The 15,387-nt window shown below is 48.1% G+C and overlaps 1 protein-coding gene across 1 annotated transcript in view; it reads right to left on the bottom strand.

Annotated features, from left to right (window-relative positions):
• The window catches only part of LOC139046740 (sodium-dependent noradrenaline transporter-like), a 125,428-nt gene that overhangs the window by 101,507 nt on the left and 8,534 nt on the right, over positions 1 to 15,387 (bottom strand). The window contains exon 2 of the mRNA XM_070532350.1: positions 12,347 to 12,478. Within this exon, the coding sequence (XP_070388451.1) occupies positions 12,347 to 12,478 (132 nt within the window). The remainder of the gene's footprint in view (positions 1 to 12,346; positions 12,479 to 15,387) is intronic.

The following is a 15,387-nucleotide window of genomic DNA, read 5'->3' as shown; positions in this document are numbered from 1 at the left end:
ATTAGTCTCAATTAATATATCAACTTCTGAAATATTATACGTAGATTAAAAGTATCAACGACGAAATTGTAGGGCAACATGAAAAACCACCGATACAGCTTTCTGTTGCTCGATGCGTGCTACATAAAAGTGTTCTTCTGAGCGTGAACGTGGCCAGCGAATACACGCTAAGTGCCTCCAGCGGTCAACCGCGCGATAATGTTGTGAGTATTTGTAGGCTGCTTCCGGGTGCACTGTAACCTACCGCTGGCCCTGATGTGACGACCAGATGTCTGGCCTACTCGTTTAGCTTCAATCACTTTGCGCAATGCTCGCTCCCAGTTATTTCTTTCCTCTATAGCCGCGAAGCAGAAGCAATCTGCAATGGACGGCATTCATCATCAGAATGGTACACCGTAATATTCCAACCGCAAGTAAACGGCTCGTTCGCTTCATGTTTCTGCGTACTCATTTGTCTTTCAACATAGAGATGTAGAATCATGTAAAGCAGTCAAGCGCTACCACTCATTCTGAGGGAAAGACATTTTAATAGTTATCGTGCGGTCGATTCGGGTGTTTCTGTAATGCTTGCGGCCGTCCTGCAACTCTTTCAGATTTGTATGATGTTGTCATTCCTTGCTCATATTCCACTCTGTATTTCTTGTGCGGTATTTGTATTCTTTATGTCCATGTTGAAATGCTATTCTTATCTGTGGTGCTATTGCTAAAGTATTTTTCCACATTAGTTATTTGTTTGACTTTCCTTCAATACATACTTTTGTGCTTATTTATTATTTGATCTTCATTAGGGTATTTCTTGATGGCCCATATGTACATGTTTCTGGTATCGCAGTGCTTAATCTATATCTGTATAACATAAGTACTGTTCTCATAAAGGCACTGACAACCTGCCAGAATGTGTTGTGAGATGTTTGGTGGATATGAAATGTCATTATTTACAGCAATAGAAACAAACATGCTGTTCGCAATCAAGGTAGAAAAAAATTTTAAATTGACACTGAAAGTTAAAAAAAAATACGTATGCGGTGCGAACTGGTGGTGAATTCTCGGTAAATCGGATATTGTAAATGATATTAGTATACCTAAGTCAGCTAATATAAGTACCGCGTACTTATTGCTTAAAATTTCAGTTTGTATGTTATTAGGCTCTTGCGCTTAATTCTATACGCATTAGGATAAACATATGGTACCCACTAACGAGCTCGGCCTTCGTGGTAGCTATTGGAACGGCAGAGCCGATCATTGCATGGTGGGGCAGGAGTGTTGTACGTGCACGAGTCCTTGAGTTAGCAACCCGTGTTCTATTGTCTCTTTGAGATACAAACAGATACCACAACACTAGCATTCCGGACATATCCTACCGCTTACCTTAGCTTGACTAATTAACAATTAGAGCGGGAACTCCCAACTGGCGAGTTGTCTTCTACTGCGTAATATTCTTGTAATCACTGCTTATGAAGCCGATACTCCACGCTTGAAATCGACCTTGCTCCTTTTAAGAGACAAGCCAATGCACAGAATACCACGCCCACTATAGCAATGTCCACAGTAACACGCTTGTTCTAAGCACCAATCTCGCGTTTGATAAATGAAGCAAACGTTGTTGTAGAGCTTTTCCTGCTCGCACAATTTGCCCGCCGATACGGTCACCTCCCTTCTAACGCACCCTCTTCAGAAGCGTATCCAAGGCATTTGATCACGTAGAACAGCCAGCGATCATGACGGCTCTCCCCAACCTCAAATTAGGCGCCAGCATGTATACGTACATGCAAGCCTTTCTCTCGCTACGCACGGTTCAAGTTCATATGGGCCCCCATGCGTCCCCTCCCTGCGCCCTTAGCGAAATAGGCACAAAGCGAGGTTCTCTATTATGCCATTTTCTTTTCAATGTCACACCGACCTTTACACCGCGCACTTCACCATTTCCATTACCTGCGCCACATCATCTACGTGAACGACATCCTTCTGTGGACCACCCTCGGCAGCGATGACGCCATAGAGGAAACATTATAAGCCATCGCAAACCTCACAGAACAACATGAACAAAGGATAGGTCTATGGTGTTCTCCGGAATAGTCTGAGCTACATCTTATACACCCCCCACCGTGTGCCCTGATCACGGCCCACATCGTCGTTACTGTGGACGTACGCCCTATCCCAGAGGTTGGCACACTCCGCTTCCTAGGCCTTCACATCCAAAACAACGACCAGAACACTTTCACTATCCAGAAACTCAAGCGGGTGATGAAGAAGCTCTCGCATCTCATCCGTATAGTTTCAGGCAAACACTATAACATGCCTTCATACTCAGTCGTTTCCTCTACACAATATCCCGCCTCCGATCTTGACACGAATAAATCATCACCCTGGATTTTATGATTTGTAAAGCCTACAGAGAAACTTTACACCTTCCATCCGCTCCTCCCAAACCAAAACTCTTACATCTACCGCTTGTCCTCCATCAATACCACAAACGATCTCATAGAGGTCCACAGACAAATACAACTCGCTCGCCTAGCTTAACCCTTCAAAGAACGTTATAAAATTGATACTCTCCGAACTCGCATACTAGCAGTGGACCCGATATTACTACCAGTCACACGCCCCATACACACAAAGCTCCTAGTAAAACGGCTCCTGAAGAACACAGACGTGGCCTATCACTCGGCCCGCTGCATAGCACATGCAAAAGCTCGCCTCAAATACTACGGTTTGAAAGCTCGCGCTGTATGGGTGGACGTGGCCTTCACGGGCGAAGACGGGGTAGTTGCAGTCGTTTACAATAGAGCGGCCGTGACCATATACTCCATTGCATCGTAACTCTCAACTTTCCTGTCATACCCACCCAAGCATCCACGAAAATGGCGGCAATCGCGCTCGCCCTTATACGCACTAATGCCCGGTACGTCCTTACTGACTCGAAAACTGTACGCCTAAGCTGCGCACCAGCCCCAGTCTACGAGAGCTTGGTCCCACAAACCCGCCCCGCCATGTGGAGCTGATTTGTGTGCACCGCGCCTGATGTCTCATCAACCGGGCGGTGGCGGAATGGGGCTCTTCCCGGGAGCGCACGCACTCCTTCAGAGAGCTGAGCCAGGGATATTGCGCCGAACGCCAGCTATATCCCCGCACTACCAGTCCCTTTGCAATTGTCAGGAAATATTAAGGCGACGCCTTAAGATCTGCACCCTTCCCTCTCCCTATTTGCTGTCCCTCTTCCATCCGACGACATATACTCCTGGCTGTTCCGAATGCACCCAACCCCACGTTACCCTTACCCACATGCTCCTTGGATGTTTGGTTAAACCTCCCTCGTGGGGCGGCGAGATCCTGACCGCCTGGAAGCAATGGAAGACCCTGTTGTGATCGACGGACTCGGCCAGGCTGGTAGCCACTGAACGCGCCGCCGACATAATGGAAATGCATGGACTCATGAACGTGTTGCACAGCGGAGTATTGCTTGCTCTATTATCTCCATGCCGGCAAAATCGCTCGCTCCAGAATAGGAGTCGTTGGTGCGCCTTGGTTCAGTTATTTGCGTGATGCCACGCTACCCAGACGATATGACTGCTTGCGTCACGCGTGCATCTGAGCGCGCGCGGCTTCCGAGCCGGTGGAGAAGCGATAGACGCTCCGTCACTGCGTCTGTTACATTATCACGTGTCTGTTAGTCTTCCTCTGACTTCCGTCGTGAGGCGCCACTCCAAATAGTACTCTCCACCACCATCGTAAAGCAGGCGCGAGCGCTAGCCAAAGGGGTGGGGGGGGGGTAGGAAAGGATGATAGGAGAGGGTGGAGAATGGTCGGATCGGCTGCATCCGGCTGGCATTGAAAAACGAGGAGGCGCTGGCTACAGTCGTGCGGATACCCATACACCATTCCACATATAGCAGTCAACGCTGTGGATGCTAGAGATACTTCTTGCAGTGGCTTCGTTGACATATAGTTTCTTGAGAGCGCGATTTGGCTGAGGCAAGGAATGTGTATTTTGACAGGCTGAGAATGGTGAGTAGAGTGGCTTTACCTAAATGTAAATGCAGGGTCGCCGAGTGGTTTTGGTGCCGCCCTATAGGGCGAGCAGGGGGCAATGACCCCCACGACGAGGCAAGCTGGATTTCCTAGCAGCGGGGCAACGAAGTGACAGACGGTCGCTACAAGGGCGGCCACCTGGAACACCGGAGGCTTGGTTGTGAATGACAGAATATATCAAGAGTTAATAATTAAGATAAGCTGGTTTCGTGAAGTCGCACGACACTGTATGTTCTTTGTCGCGAACGTCAATCTTCAAGGTTTTCTCTGAACGTGAAACCACGCGCAAGGGGCCTTCATAGGAAGGAGTCAATGGTGGCTTGATAAAGTCACGTCGCAGAAAGACGTACGTGGTTGTGTCCATTGTCAGAAAACTAAGCACGGGCTGCCCGCGCGCGACACGTAAGGATGTAGGTATAACCTGCTCAAACTAGGAATGTAGTCTCTCTAAGTGCTGCGCGGCCCCTGGCGGAGTGCCTTGCTGGGTGCAGAAAAACTGGCCTGTATTCCGGACTGATTACCCATAGGGCCTCACGGCGGCGGTTACTCCGCGGTCAACCTTGGTTGTTTTCGCAGCCCCTGTAGTACTATACTCCGTGCCATACATAGCAGTCAACGCTATGGAAGCTACGCAAGAAGTTCGGTCAAGAAAAAGTATCACTACACGCATTCTCTCCATGCTTCGCTGCGCGCCAACACCGTTTCCTCGCGTGAGCATGCAGGTGAGGCTCTTCGCGACGGGTTGCAAATAAAAACCCAGAAAGGAACAACAAAAATAAAAACGATATAAGACAGCGCATTAACAGCCGTATACCACAGTGCGCTTGTTTGTAAGGATGAAAGCTTTTGTCATTCAATAGTGACCATATATAAACAACAGTTGCGCACAATTGCGGTCAAAAACATCGAACTATATCTAGGGGCGAACGACGCCACTGAAAGAAGTCTCTCTAGCCTCCACAGCGTGATGAAAATGATTTTCTAAACAACTCCATGAAATATCCTCAAGCGGATACACACATGAATCGAAGAGAGGCGGTACTATGGAGGCGTGCACAGACGCACTCTCTCTTGTCTCTACACTTCCAACACTACATACAAGGTTTGCCTGGTAAACCGGCTTGCATGGCATGCGGCGGCTTCCCGGATAATGCTCACATTGTGTGGGATTGTCCGGGGAGCCGTCTCGCTATTCAGGCTAGCCTTGCCAAGCTCTCACCCACCCGTAGACCTACAAAACTTGACGAGTGGCTGGCGGACTCCTCCTCCAACTACGTACATGCCATGATCGAGCTCATCACGACGCTCGGCTTGGCAGACAACTAGAACAAAGCGGGCGAACCCGGACCGGGGTTCTTGAATAAAGTTGATTGTCTCTCTCTCTCTCCAGACAGCGTTGACTGCTATGCATGCAACGCAGCATAGAGGTAGCCTTACCACCCAGTGCGGTCTGTCGAGCGTGGTCGTCAATGACGCCTTCAGTTGTCGGTGGGGACGGTCGACCATGGTATTGCTTTGTGGGCGGTAAGCGGTAGTGTTCTGAAGGCGCGTGCCGAGCAGTAACGCCAAGGCAGAAAGAAACGCGAGCTTTACAACTGTCCGCCTCGGTCAGCAGTTATGAGCGAAGGGCAACCGTACCGCGACACCCACATAGAAGCAAATGCTGCCGCTCTTGTACCGGCCGCAAACACGTGAGAAGGTACCTGGTACCTTGGTATGGCGGAAGCGGCGTGGTCGAAACGGGCGCACCACTGAACGCGATTTGCCGGGCCACTTTCACAGCTTGACAGGCTTGGTAGCTTCTCGCCCAGCTTCGAACTACTGTGTTGATCCCTAGCCAGACGAAGTGGTCTTTGATAAGCCTCTGTGTCGCTCTAATACCGGGATGGCTTAGCCCGTGCCGTGAATAGAATATTGGCCGCCGAAACTGATGGGGCACGAACGCTCGAGGAGTTGCCTGCGATGTCTCGCATGCGACCAGTGTTGTTGTGTAGAGAATCGGCACCGTCGGAAGTTGGAGCGATGAGCCCTTTTTTCGCAATTGGCTCAGCTAGGGGTCAGTTGCTGGGCGGAACCTAGAGCTTCGAAATCCACTAGGCCAGCAGGCACAGCGCAAATCCACTACAGTGTATCAGCAGCCTCATTTTTGGTCTCAGAGATATGGTGGATTTCCGTAGAGAATTCCGAGATCAAGCAATGTTGCCGAAACTCACGTTCTGAGTACAAGGAACTGTTGTTCATGAAAACGAAGATTAATGGCTTGCGGTCGGCCAGGATGTAAAACCAGCAGCCTTCAAGAGGAAAAAACGGAACGCTTGACAGCACAATAGATGGCCAACATCTCCCTCCCGAAGGCCCTGTAGCGAGCTTCTGTAGGTTTGAGGCGCTTTGAGACGAAGCCTAGCGGCTTCCTGTTTGGGCCGTCGGGCTCCTGCAGTAGTGCACCCACTACCATGATCGACGCATCTACCATAAGGCAAGTTGACGGCGTCGGGTAAAGAAAGAATTAACAACACTGCAGTCGCCAACCACATTTTGGCTTCCTATAACTAGTGTTCATTATGCGACGAACAGTTAAAGGTAGACTATTCTTTAGTCGCGACGCACCCCGTCGGTAAGCGGCTGAAGAACTTCCGAACAGGATGGTATAAAGCACCTGTGAAAAATTAAGAGCCCCAGAAACTCGCGCAACTTTAGCGAGGAGGTTGGAGAGGGGAAGTTGATTGACCGCACCCAAGATTCTAGCGGCTTGATGTCTTGGAGTGAAATGTGATTGCCAAATAAAATCCAGGGCTTCAACTCCGAAAATGGATTTGTGGGCCTTTAGGACCTGGCGGTGTTCAGTCAGTCGCTCAAATAGAAGGCGAAAGTGCTCGTTGTGCTCTTCGGCTGTGCGACTTTCAATGAGCATGTCGCTAAGGTGGACGGAAATAAATGGGCGTGTGCGCGTAAGATCGTTTATGAACCTTTCGAAAGCTTGCGCCACATTCTTCAAACCGTAAAGCATAGGGACAAATTTAAATAGGCCAAATGGAATAGTCACTGCAGCCTTCGGAGTTTGGCTTGGATCGGCAGGGATTTCGTGGTACGCGCTCATGATAGTGATTTTGCTGTATATTTTGCTTCCTGCGAGACGGGTGCCGAAGTCTGTGTGGGGAATATATGAGTGTAGGGAAGGGCACATTGATCCGCAGAAGTGACAGCACTCAAAGCTCGGTAACCACCACAAGGCCGCCGGTCTCCACTATCCAGGTTTGGAACCAGATGGAGAGGTGAAGACCAGTAATAGAATAGAATAACGCCGTGCGTTATTGTGTTGGAACACATGGAATATGTTATTCCATGTGTTAAACCATGTGTTCGAACTCACGGCGCGCGATCTCCAAACTCCGTCCAGTGAGCCTCCGTGGCAGAGCAGTGACAGGTGGGCCGGGGTTGGTCCACAAAAAGGGCTGAGTGCAACGACTTCCTCGTTCGTGAAAGCAACTTTGGTACTAGCACAACTGCAACTGTGAGACTCTAGGTGCACTGCGGGACTGTGAAGCCAAATGATTGCGCTGAAGTTGGCCGTCCGTGTTGCCGCGAGCCGTCAGCTTCTTCAGTGCACTGATATGGCGGTCGACTGTCTCCTTCAGGCGCGAGAGTTGGTCTCCTGGCTCTGAGACTCTCGCAGCAGTGACAGGTAACTGTGCTGAAGACGAACAGTTGCATATGCGGTTAGCGAATGCCCCCAGCCGATCGAGACTCATCTTGTCGGAACCCGCAAGTACAACGTGTGCGGATGGAGAGCGTTACAAGACCAGCTCGCGCAAAATTGGTAGTTGGCTCCAGTTTGTGGAGTGCTCACCCAATAACCGATGCTACATTGCAGGAGTTGTGACCATCGTTGGTCGTTGAGTTCCTTGCAGAAGAGCTGTTTGAGCCTACTATGTTGCGTTGGCTCGAGGCGCCACAGTACCGTGCGTTTCACTTCGTTGTATGCGGTGGCTGAAAGCGCGCCCGCTAGCAAGTCCTCTATGGTCTATGGCATCGGCGATGTCGAAGGAGAGTGAAGCAATGATGTGCAGGTAATTTTCTGACTATTAAGTGACCACAGGGTGTTGAAAACGGGCCTCTACTTACATAGACCAAACTCGGGGATTCTTGGGCCAAAAGCTGGGAAGCTGAATCTCTGCGGTGATGACAGGAGACGTAATCGGGGCGTCATCCTTGTGAGGAGGAGTAGGAGCAGCGTCGCCCATGCCTAGTGTTAGAAGAAAACGTAGATCTCCTGGGTTACGATTTGTTGGGAGCTGGGTTTAGCGGAGGCAAGAAATACACGTTTTGACAGGTTGAGAATGGAGAGTCGAGTGGCTTTGCGGAAAAGTAGAAGCATGTTTGCCGAGTGGCTGGGGCTGTGCTCCTATCGGGCGATCAGGGGACAATGACGCCCACTTCAAGGCACGGCGAAGGGAGCAAGGAGCAATGACCCCTCCTTCCCCTCCCCCAACGAGGCAAAGTGGATTTCCGAAGAACGCGGACAGAGAAGATACGGATGGTTGCTACAACTTCAATGTTTTTCACCGCAGATGTGCGCCATTGTTTTTATATAGGGCGAGTACTGAATGAAACAAGTTTTAATCCTCAGAAACAAACACACTGTGGTCTACTGCTGCTAATGCCTTGTTTTAGACTAGCTTTACTTTCGTTGTTCTTTTGGGGTTTTTTACTTTCGACCCATCGCGAGGAAGCTCACGTGCATGCTCGCACAATCGAACGCTGTTGGCGCACAGCGAAGCATGGACAGAACGCCAAGTGCAACATAGACGGCACACACGGAGTGATAACTTCTCTAGACCGAACTTGCACTTTTCGTCGTCGCAGGAAGATGATCTTTACATCTACCACGACTCGAATCGCACGTGTCCCTGACATTGCGATGGTCGCTGCTGCTGGGCGATGCAGAACTCAGGCTACCACTGCTGGTCAGCAGATTATTCTGTGTACTGTCCTTGCGCAGTGCCCTCAGGCCCTCATAAATGGGCTTGATTTTCATTCTGGCAATTCCGTTTTGATTACCAGTTCCGCCTGTGTCTTCGGCTTGAACTTCTATTGACCGTCCGTCATTTCGTTGTCCCCGCCGACGTGGTCGTTTCTCCCTGCTCCAACCGAAGCAGCTGACCGACAGGGGCACCACCACAGCCACTCGGTAAAACTGCTGCTACTTTTGAATAAAGCCAGTGGATCCTCCATTCTCCATCCACCAAATTATGTATTCCTTGCCTAAGCTAAACCAAGGTCCCAGCAAACTATATGCGAACGAAGCCATTGGTAGAAGTTCATATAGCCTCCGCAGCGTCGACGGATACGTATGGAATTCAGTATAGAGACCTGTGTGCCCCAAATCCATGGGGGAACGAAAAGTTTTGGGCCGTACCATTCATATGGGGGTGTATTAGCCAGGGAAGTTGTCGATCGCAGACCGTGCAACTACGGCCAAACTCTGCGTCCAGTAAGATTCTACTAAATTTAAAATTCTCCCCAGTGAACCTCTAAGGAGGTTGACACTCACGCTTCTGCAGCTTGGACGCAGCAGTGCACCATCCGGTTCGTACATACCGTGGCAGCTACCGCGGCGCACATCATGTTTTCCCGCCACAATTGCGGTAGACGGAGCCACAACAGCAGACGCAGCCGGCAGCAACAGCGGCCAGCGCGGGTGCACTACCTCATTGCTCCGGTGCGGCGAGCGGGGACATCACGTGTCCTTTCATACTTCTGCGTCGTACTGTCTTTTGTTAGCTTTTCTCGTTCATATAATGGACGTTAGCCAGCCCAGGTATTCCTGGAGCAGGCTGAGAGGATAGAGGGGGCCTACTTCAAGTAGTTCCACCCCCCAACCTCCATACCATACTGCCATCTCTTTTAAGAGGGATAAATAAAGTATTTAATTATTAATTAATTATTTAATAAATAATTCATTCATTCATTCATTCATATAGGTGCTCTATTGCGGTTGTGGATGCATGCGTCCATGGCGTTCAAGTTTCAATGTCGGACTTCGGTAGTAGAAGTCGTATGTTCCAATCCTGCCACTAGGAAGTTTGATGGCATTTATTTTATTATTCCAAAAAAGAGTACTTTGTATAAAATGATGAGTTTACAGGGTGGTTATAAAGTAGAAGGATGAAGTTTCAGCAAATGTATGTACAAACCATCATTCTATCCCATGCATGCTTACAAAATACCACCTCGGAGGTCCCATGTATCTTACCGAAGTTTGTCTATATAAGCGGAGAAATTCACTTATTACTTCCTAGATGGCATCGGCGTTCTTTTTTTCTTTTGTACACGAAATGGGACGTAGAATAGAACGGATCAGAAAGTGGACGCTCCATCGAGCCAAAGAATGCTACGCATTAAATACGCCTGGCGCATGCAGTCAGCAAAAGGATGGCCTTCGGGAGTAGTTTCTGTTACGGCGAGAGAGCCCTCAGTGGGGCGTATATTTGACACCAGCTACTTTTCTAGAAATCATTAATTGTTTGGGAAAACGTCACCTACAGTAACAGCGCCTTGATAAGCAACACATTGCTTTCTTACAGCTAGGGCCGCCTTTGTTGTCTGCTTCCTGCGGATGCCGGTGGATATACGCTATCGTGCTCACTAAATACTGTATCCATTTTGATTCTTGAGCACGACTACGTCGTCAATGCAGATCGGAAAAATGCTGATAAAAATGTTCCATGGTGCTTTTCCCGTTATTACGATATAATTGAACACTGAGACCCGTAGGCTTTCCGTTGCACTAAAGAAAGGGGTACATCAAAATTCGGTTTTCAGTCCTTCTGAATGAAATAAAAAAATGGCAATTAGAGAATGGGTAGGGTGGTATGATTAAACGGGACACGTCGCTTGACAGAGCGGCCACTATTTTAGAGCAGGTTTTCGGAGAGAACAGCATTAACATTGTATTCATATTTCGTTTAGAAATACGTAGCAAAAGATAAACGAATAGTTAGTAAATTGTTACCACCTTTTCGCATTCAAATATTGTAAAATTCCAGGATAATTTATGAAAAAGTGTTTACCAGTTCGTTCCACAAAATATGTGTACGACAATACAGTTGACAAACTTTGCTGCAGTATAAATTTCACATGTGAAATGTTAGGTTGCATACGTGGTAACAATATCTAGACAGTTAAGAACTTAAGTAAAATTAAAGTATGAACAGAGACAATTGTTGTGACTAATTTATAAATTTAGGAAGTATCCGATATCTACATTATCGATCTAGAGAGCCTACTCAATCTGTGGCCTGGCAGGGTTTATTTATTCTTTATTTTTTATTAAACCAAGTAGATTGTTTATATGCATTCTACCACGAAAAATGTCCATACAACAATCTCTCAGTGTAATGGCAATAACGACAGGTGGTGGCCTCCTATTCGGCCGTCCTGTAGGTCCTCTTTTGCCCTGAGGTTTATGCTCGAAATGTTGCCACGCGAATGTTAGGAACGCAGGTGACGGCGTTTGTTTGCAGGACGATTTGGTTCGTATTACAAGGTGGCGCTAGAACTGGCAAATAACGTTGAATCCAAAAAAGTGTGTTTGCATGCGCGTTTTTAAAAAAAAAACGAATAGAAACAGCATACCACATAAATACGTATGAGATTACTACCGAGCCAACATGGAAATATATTGGCACTGTTTTGTTGCATGATTGTTCATGGAATGACAATAATATGTTGTTGGTAAAGCAGCAAGGGCTCTTAACTTTATGCAGCGGTAAATGAGATGCGCACCCCAGAATATGAATAACACAGTCTACCTCATATGTAGACCGATATTGGAATACACAATCTCTGTATGGGACCCGATGCAGGCAAAGTCTATAGATCAGATCGAAAAAATTCAGAACAGAGCTGCGCGGTTTCTTTTAAAGTGGTACGAGCCCACAGATAACTGCACCGTTATGAAAGCAGAATAAGGTTGGGGATCGCTTTCTTTTCGCAGAAAAAGAGTGTGTTTGAAGTTGTTCTTTTGTGCTTTTCATTGTAATACCCAAATTGCTCATAACAACTATTTTGATGAATCCAATTACATATCTAGTCGAAATGAGCACCGACACAATTGAAAGCGCACCGTACAAGGACAAGCATGTCCTACAGTTCCATCTTTCTGATGACTATTAGAGCTCGGAACCGGCTGCAGGAGAGGCAAGTGTGTTGTATAGATGGAGAAGTGTTTAATTCAAGTCTGTAACCCCCTGCTGTAACACCGTCTGGCAAAGCAGGACACTCACTGAATAAAAAATAAAAAATAAGCAACAAGCACCTCTTGCCATGGGAAATCCCTCGAAGGCCCTTGGTATAGACCATCCAGAGAACTGACCTAGGAACAGCTCCAGATACAGCATTGGCACACAAACGGTACAGGTCAGTATCAGGTACACTGCCAGGAACACCACTGCGCAAGGGAAAAGTCAACAACAAAAAATAAACTGCTCTAGGCAGCAGCCACAAAAGCACTCAACCACGTACTAGATTGGCGGAGCACGCATGTGCGCACGGACCAGTACTCTTAAAATAATGCAGTATCTACAGTGTTTATATAAATGTAACGCCTTCAGCGTCATAATTGAGCCCCTAAGCTATAACGTCATATAAAGTCAAAGTATAAGACATATTTCAAATGATTACTTGACATGGGAGGCGCATGTTTCCGAAGTGTGCAAAAAAAAAAGTTAAGGGCACTGTCATCATAAGAGGCTTCAAGACAGAGCCAATGTGATTGCATGGTATAAGGCAAAAATCGACAAGGGAAAGCGTCATCTTATATCGCCTGAGAGTATGCGATGACTGTTTGCTGAGCAGGAGAGATCAGATTAACCAGCTTTTGCGAAGAATTGCAAGAAACGTAACATTTCGTTCGTGAGTGCACAAAATAAGTGTAGAATTGTCCTAACGGCACTCCAAATGCTAAATTTCCCCAAGTAATGTTGTTATGTTATACTTTGTACCAAGTACTACAACGTGGAATACAAAAATAAACTATGAAAGCTAAGACTCTCAGACAGACAGCACGGTATGTTATACTGAAAATTTACACAAGCTATGGTAAGTGAACGTGTCAATATTATGCGCCATATATATCAACCTCCATTTCAGCGAACTTAACAATATAGGCTGCATTAAGAATACCAAAGAACGTGAAATAAGTCGTATATCTATTACTTAGAAAGCTAATAAATGTGATGTTTATCAATAGCAGATAAAGTAATTATTCCGTTCAGAAGATGCACGCGACTGCCAGAAGTTTGTTATTACCGTTTTCATTGTTTTCTTTCCCAACACACATATTGTTCAATTAAAACTGACCTAGATGCAACACAGTTTTTCTTCTGTCTTTTCAATATATCTAAATATACCTGTCCGCAATATGTAATAATCTGTGTAAATTGATTTCTGTTAAAGCGATAGCGTTAAGCGCCCCGTGTCACAGAAAATCCGGTGTCGGTGTCGCCGCCGGATGAGTTGTCAGTGAGCGAAAATTCTTGCATATTATAAAGGAGGTTTATTCGGGTTCGCAGCGACCGCCGGTTCTACGATGCACCGAGCACAGTCCCCGAGCTCGAGCTTCTTCTGCGCGCTTGATACTGCCGAATCTGCTGACTGCGCGCACGTTCGTCATCTTCCTTACAATGGCCCCGCGGAAATAAAGGAGCCATCCTGGCGAATTAGTTTTCTGGAAGGACGGTAGAATTGTGATACGGCTTGAGACGCTGAACGTGAACGACTTCACGGTTATGACGTCGCATGTCGGACGGCGGCGTTAGCGGCTCAACCAGGTAATTAACGGTTGATGTTCTCTCGAGAACGCGGTATGGACCGTCGTACTTCGGAAGGAGCTTTTAAGCGAGCCGAGGCGTGCGGTGTGCCTCAAACAACCAGACGAAAGCGCCCCGGAGAAAAGTGGGAGTCGAATTCTGGGCATCGTGAATGGCTTTTTGGCGGTGCTCGTCGTCCGAGGTGAATCGGCGGGCAAGCTGGCGACATTCCTCTGCTTATCTGGCGGCTTCCGAGATCGGCAGGCATTCGGATGGGTCCGGCCGCTCGGGCAGAATGGTGTCCATGGTGTGCGAAGGATGACGGCCGTAAAGAAGGTAAAAGGGTGAGAATCCGTTAGTGGCCAGAGTCGCGGTGTTGTACGCGTAGGTGACAAACGGAAGAACTAGGTCCCAATTAGAGTGATCAGGTGAGACATACATGGCGAGAATGTCACCAAGATTTCGATTAAAGCGTTCCGTGGTACCGTTGGTCTGTGGGTGATAAGCAGTGCATTTACGAAGAACAATAGCGCATTCAGCAAGCAGTTGTTCGATGACTTCAGATAAGAAGGCGCAGCCTCTATCGCTTAATAGTTCACGTGGACCTCCATGACGAAGGAGAAATCGGCGAAGTTGGGAATTGGTAACCTCCTGCGCTGTAGCATTTGGTAGAGCAGCAGTCTCCCAATAACGGGTTACGTGGTCTACCGCAACGATTATCCACCTGTTGCCGGCAGGAGTCAACGGAAGTGGCCCGTAGAGATCTATGCCCACACGATCAAAGGGTCGGGATGGGCATTGTAAAGGCTGGAGTTCACAGGCGGAGTTGTGCGGTGGCGCTTTCCGGCGTTGGCACTCATGACAAGAGCGGACGAACTTTCGAGCGAAATTATACATTCCGCGCCAGTAATAGCGTTGTCGAACTCTTTCGTAGGTCTTGAAGACTCCCGCATGGCCACACTGAGGGTCGACATGGAACGAGGAGCAGAGCTCTGATCGCAAGATTCGCGGAATGACGAGTAACCAGGTGCGTCCCTCTGGGGCATAGTTGCGTCGATATAGTAGCTGGTCGCGCATCGCAAAATGAGGAACTTGGCGCCGAAGCGTGCGTGACGCTGGAACTTTCGATGTATCCGAGAGAAGGTCGAGCAGAGATGCAGACCAGGGATCATTACACTGTGCAGCAGCGATAGTGTCAACGTCCAGAGATGATAATGTGCACTCGCAGGGGGAGTCGTGACTGGCCTTCGGGGGAAGCAGTGATCGGGATAGCGCATCAGCGTCGGAGTGCTTTCGCCTGGAACTGTACACCACGCGGATGTCGTATTCTTGGATTCGCAACGCCCAGCGGGCAAGGCGGCCCGATGGATCTTTGAGCGTCGACAGCCAACATAGTGCGTGGTGGTCGGTCAGTACGTCGAAAGATCGGCCGTATAAATATGGGCGAAACTTGCCCAGCACCCACACAATGGCCAAACACTCCTTTTCGGTAACGCTGTAATTGGTCTCCGCCTTGGTTAACGTGCGACTCGCGTATGCGACGACGTAT

This window comes from Dermacentor albipictus, chromosome 1 (genome assembly GCF_038994185.2).
Source record: "Dermacentor albipictus isolate Rhodes 1998 colony chromosome 1, USDA_Dalb.pri_finalv2, whole genome shotgun sequence".
Lineage (NCBI taxonomy): Eukaryota > Metazoa > Arthropoda > Arachnida > Ixodida > Ixodidae > Dermacentor > Dermacentor albipictus.
This window is presented reverse-complemented; position numbering and strand designations above follow the sequence as displayed.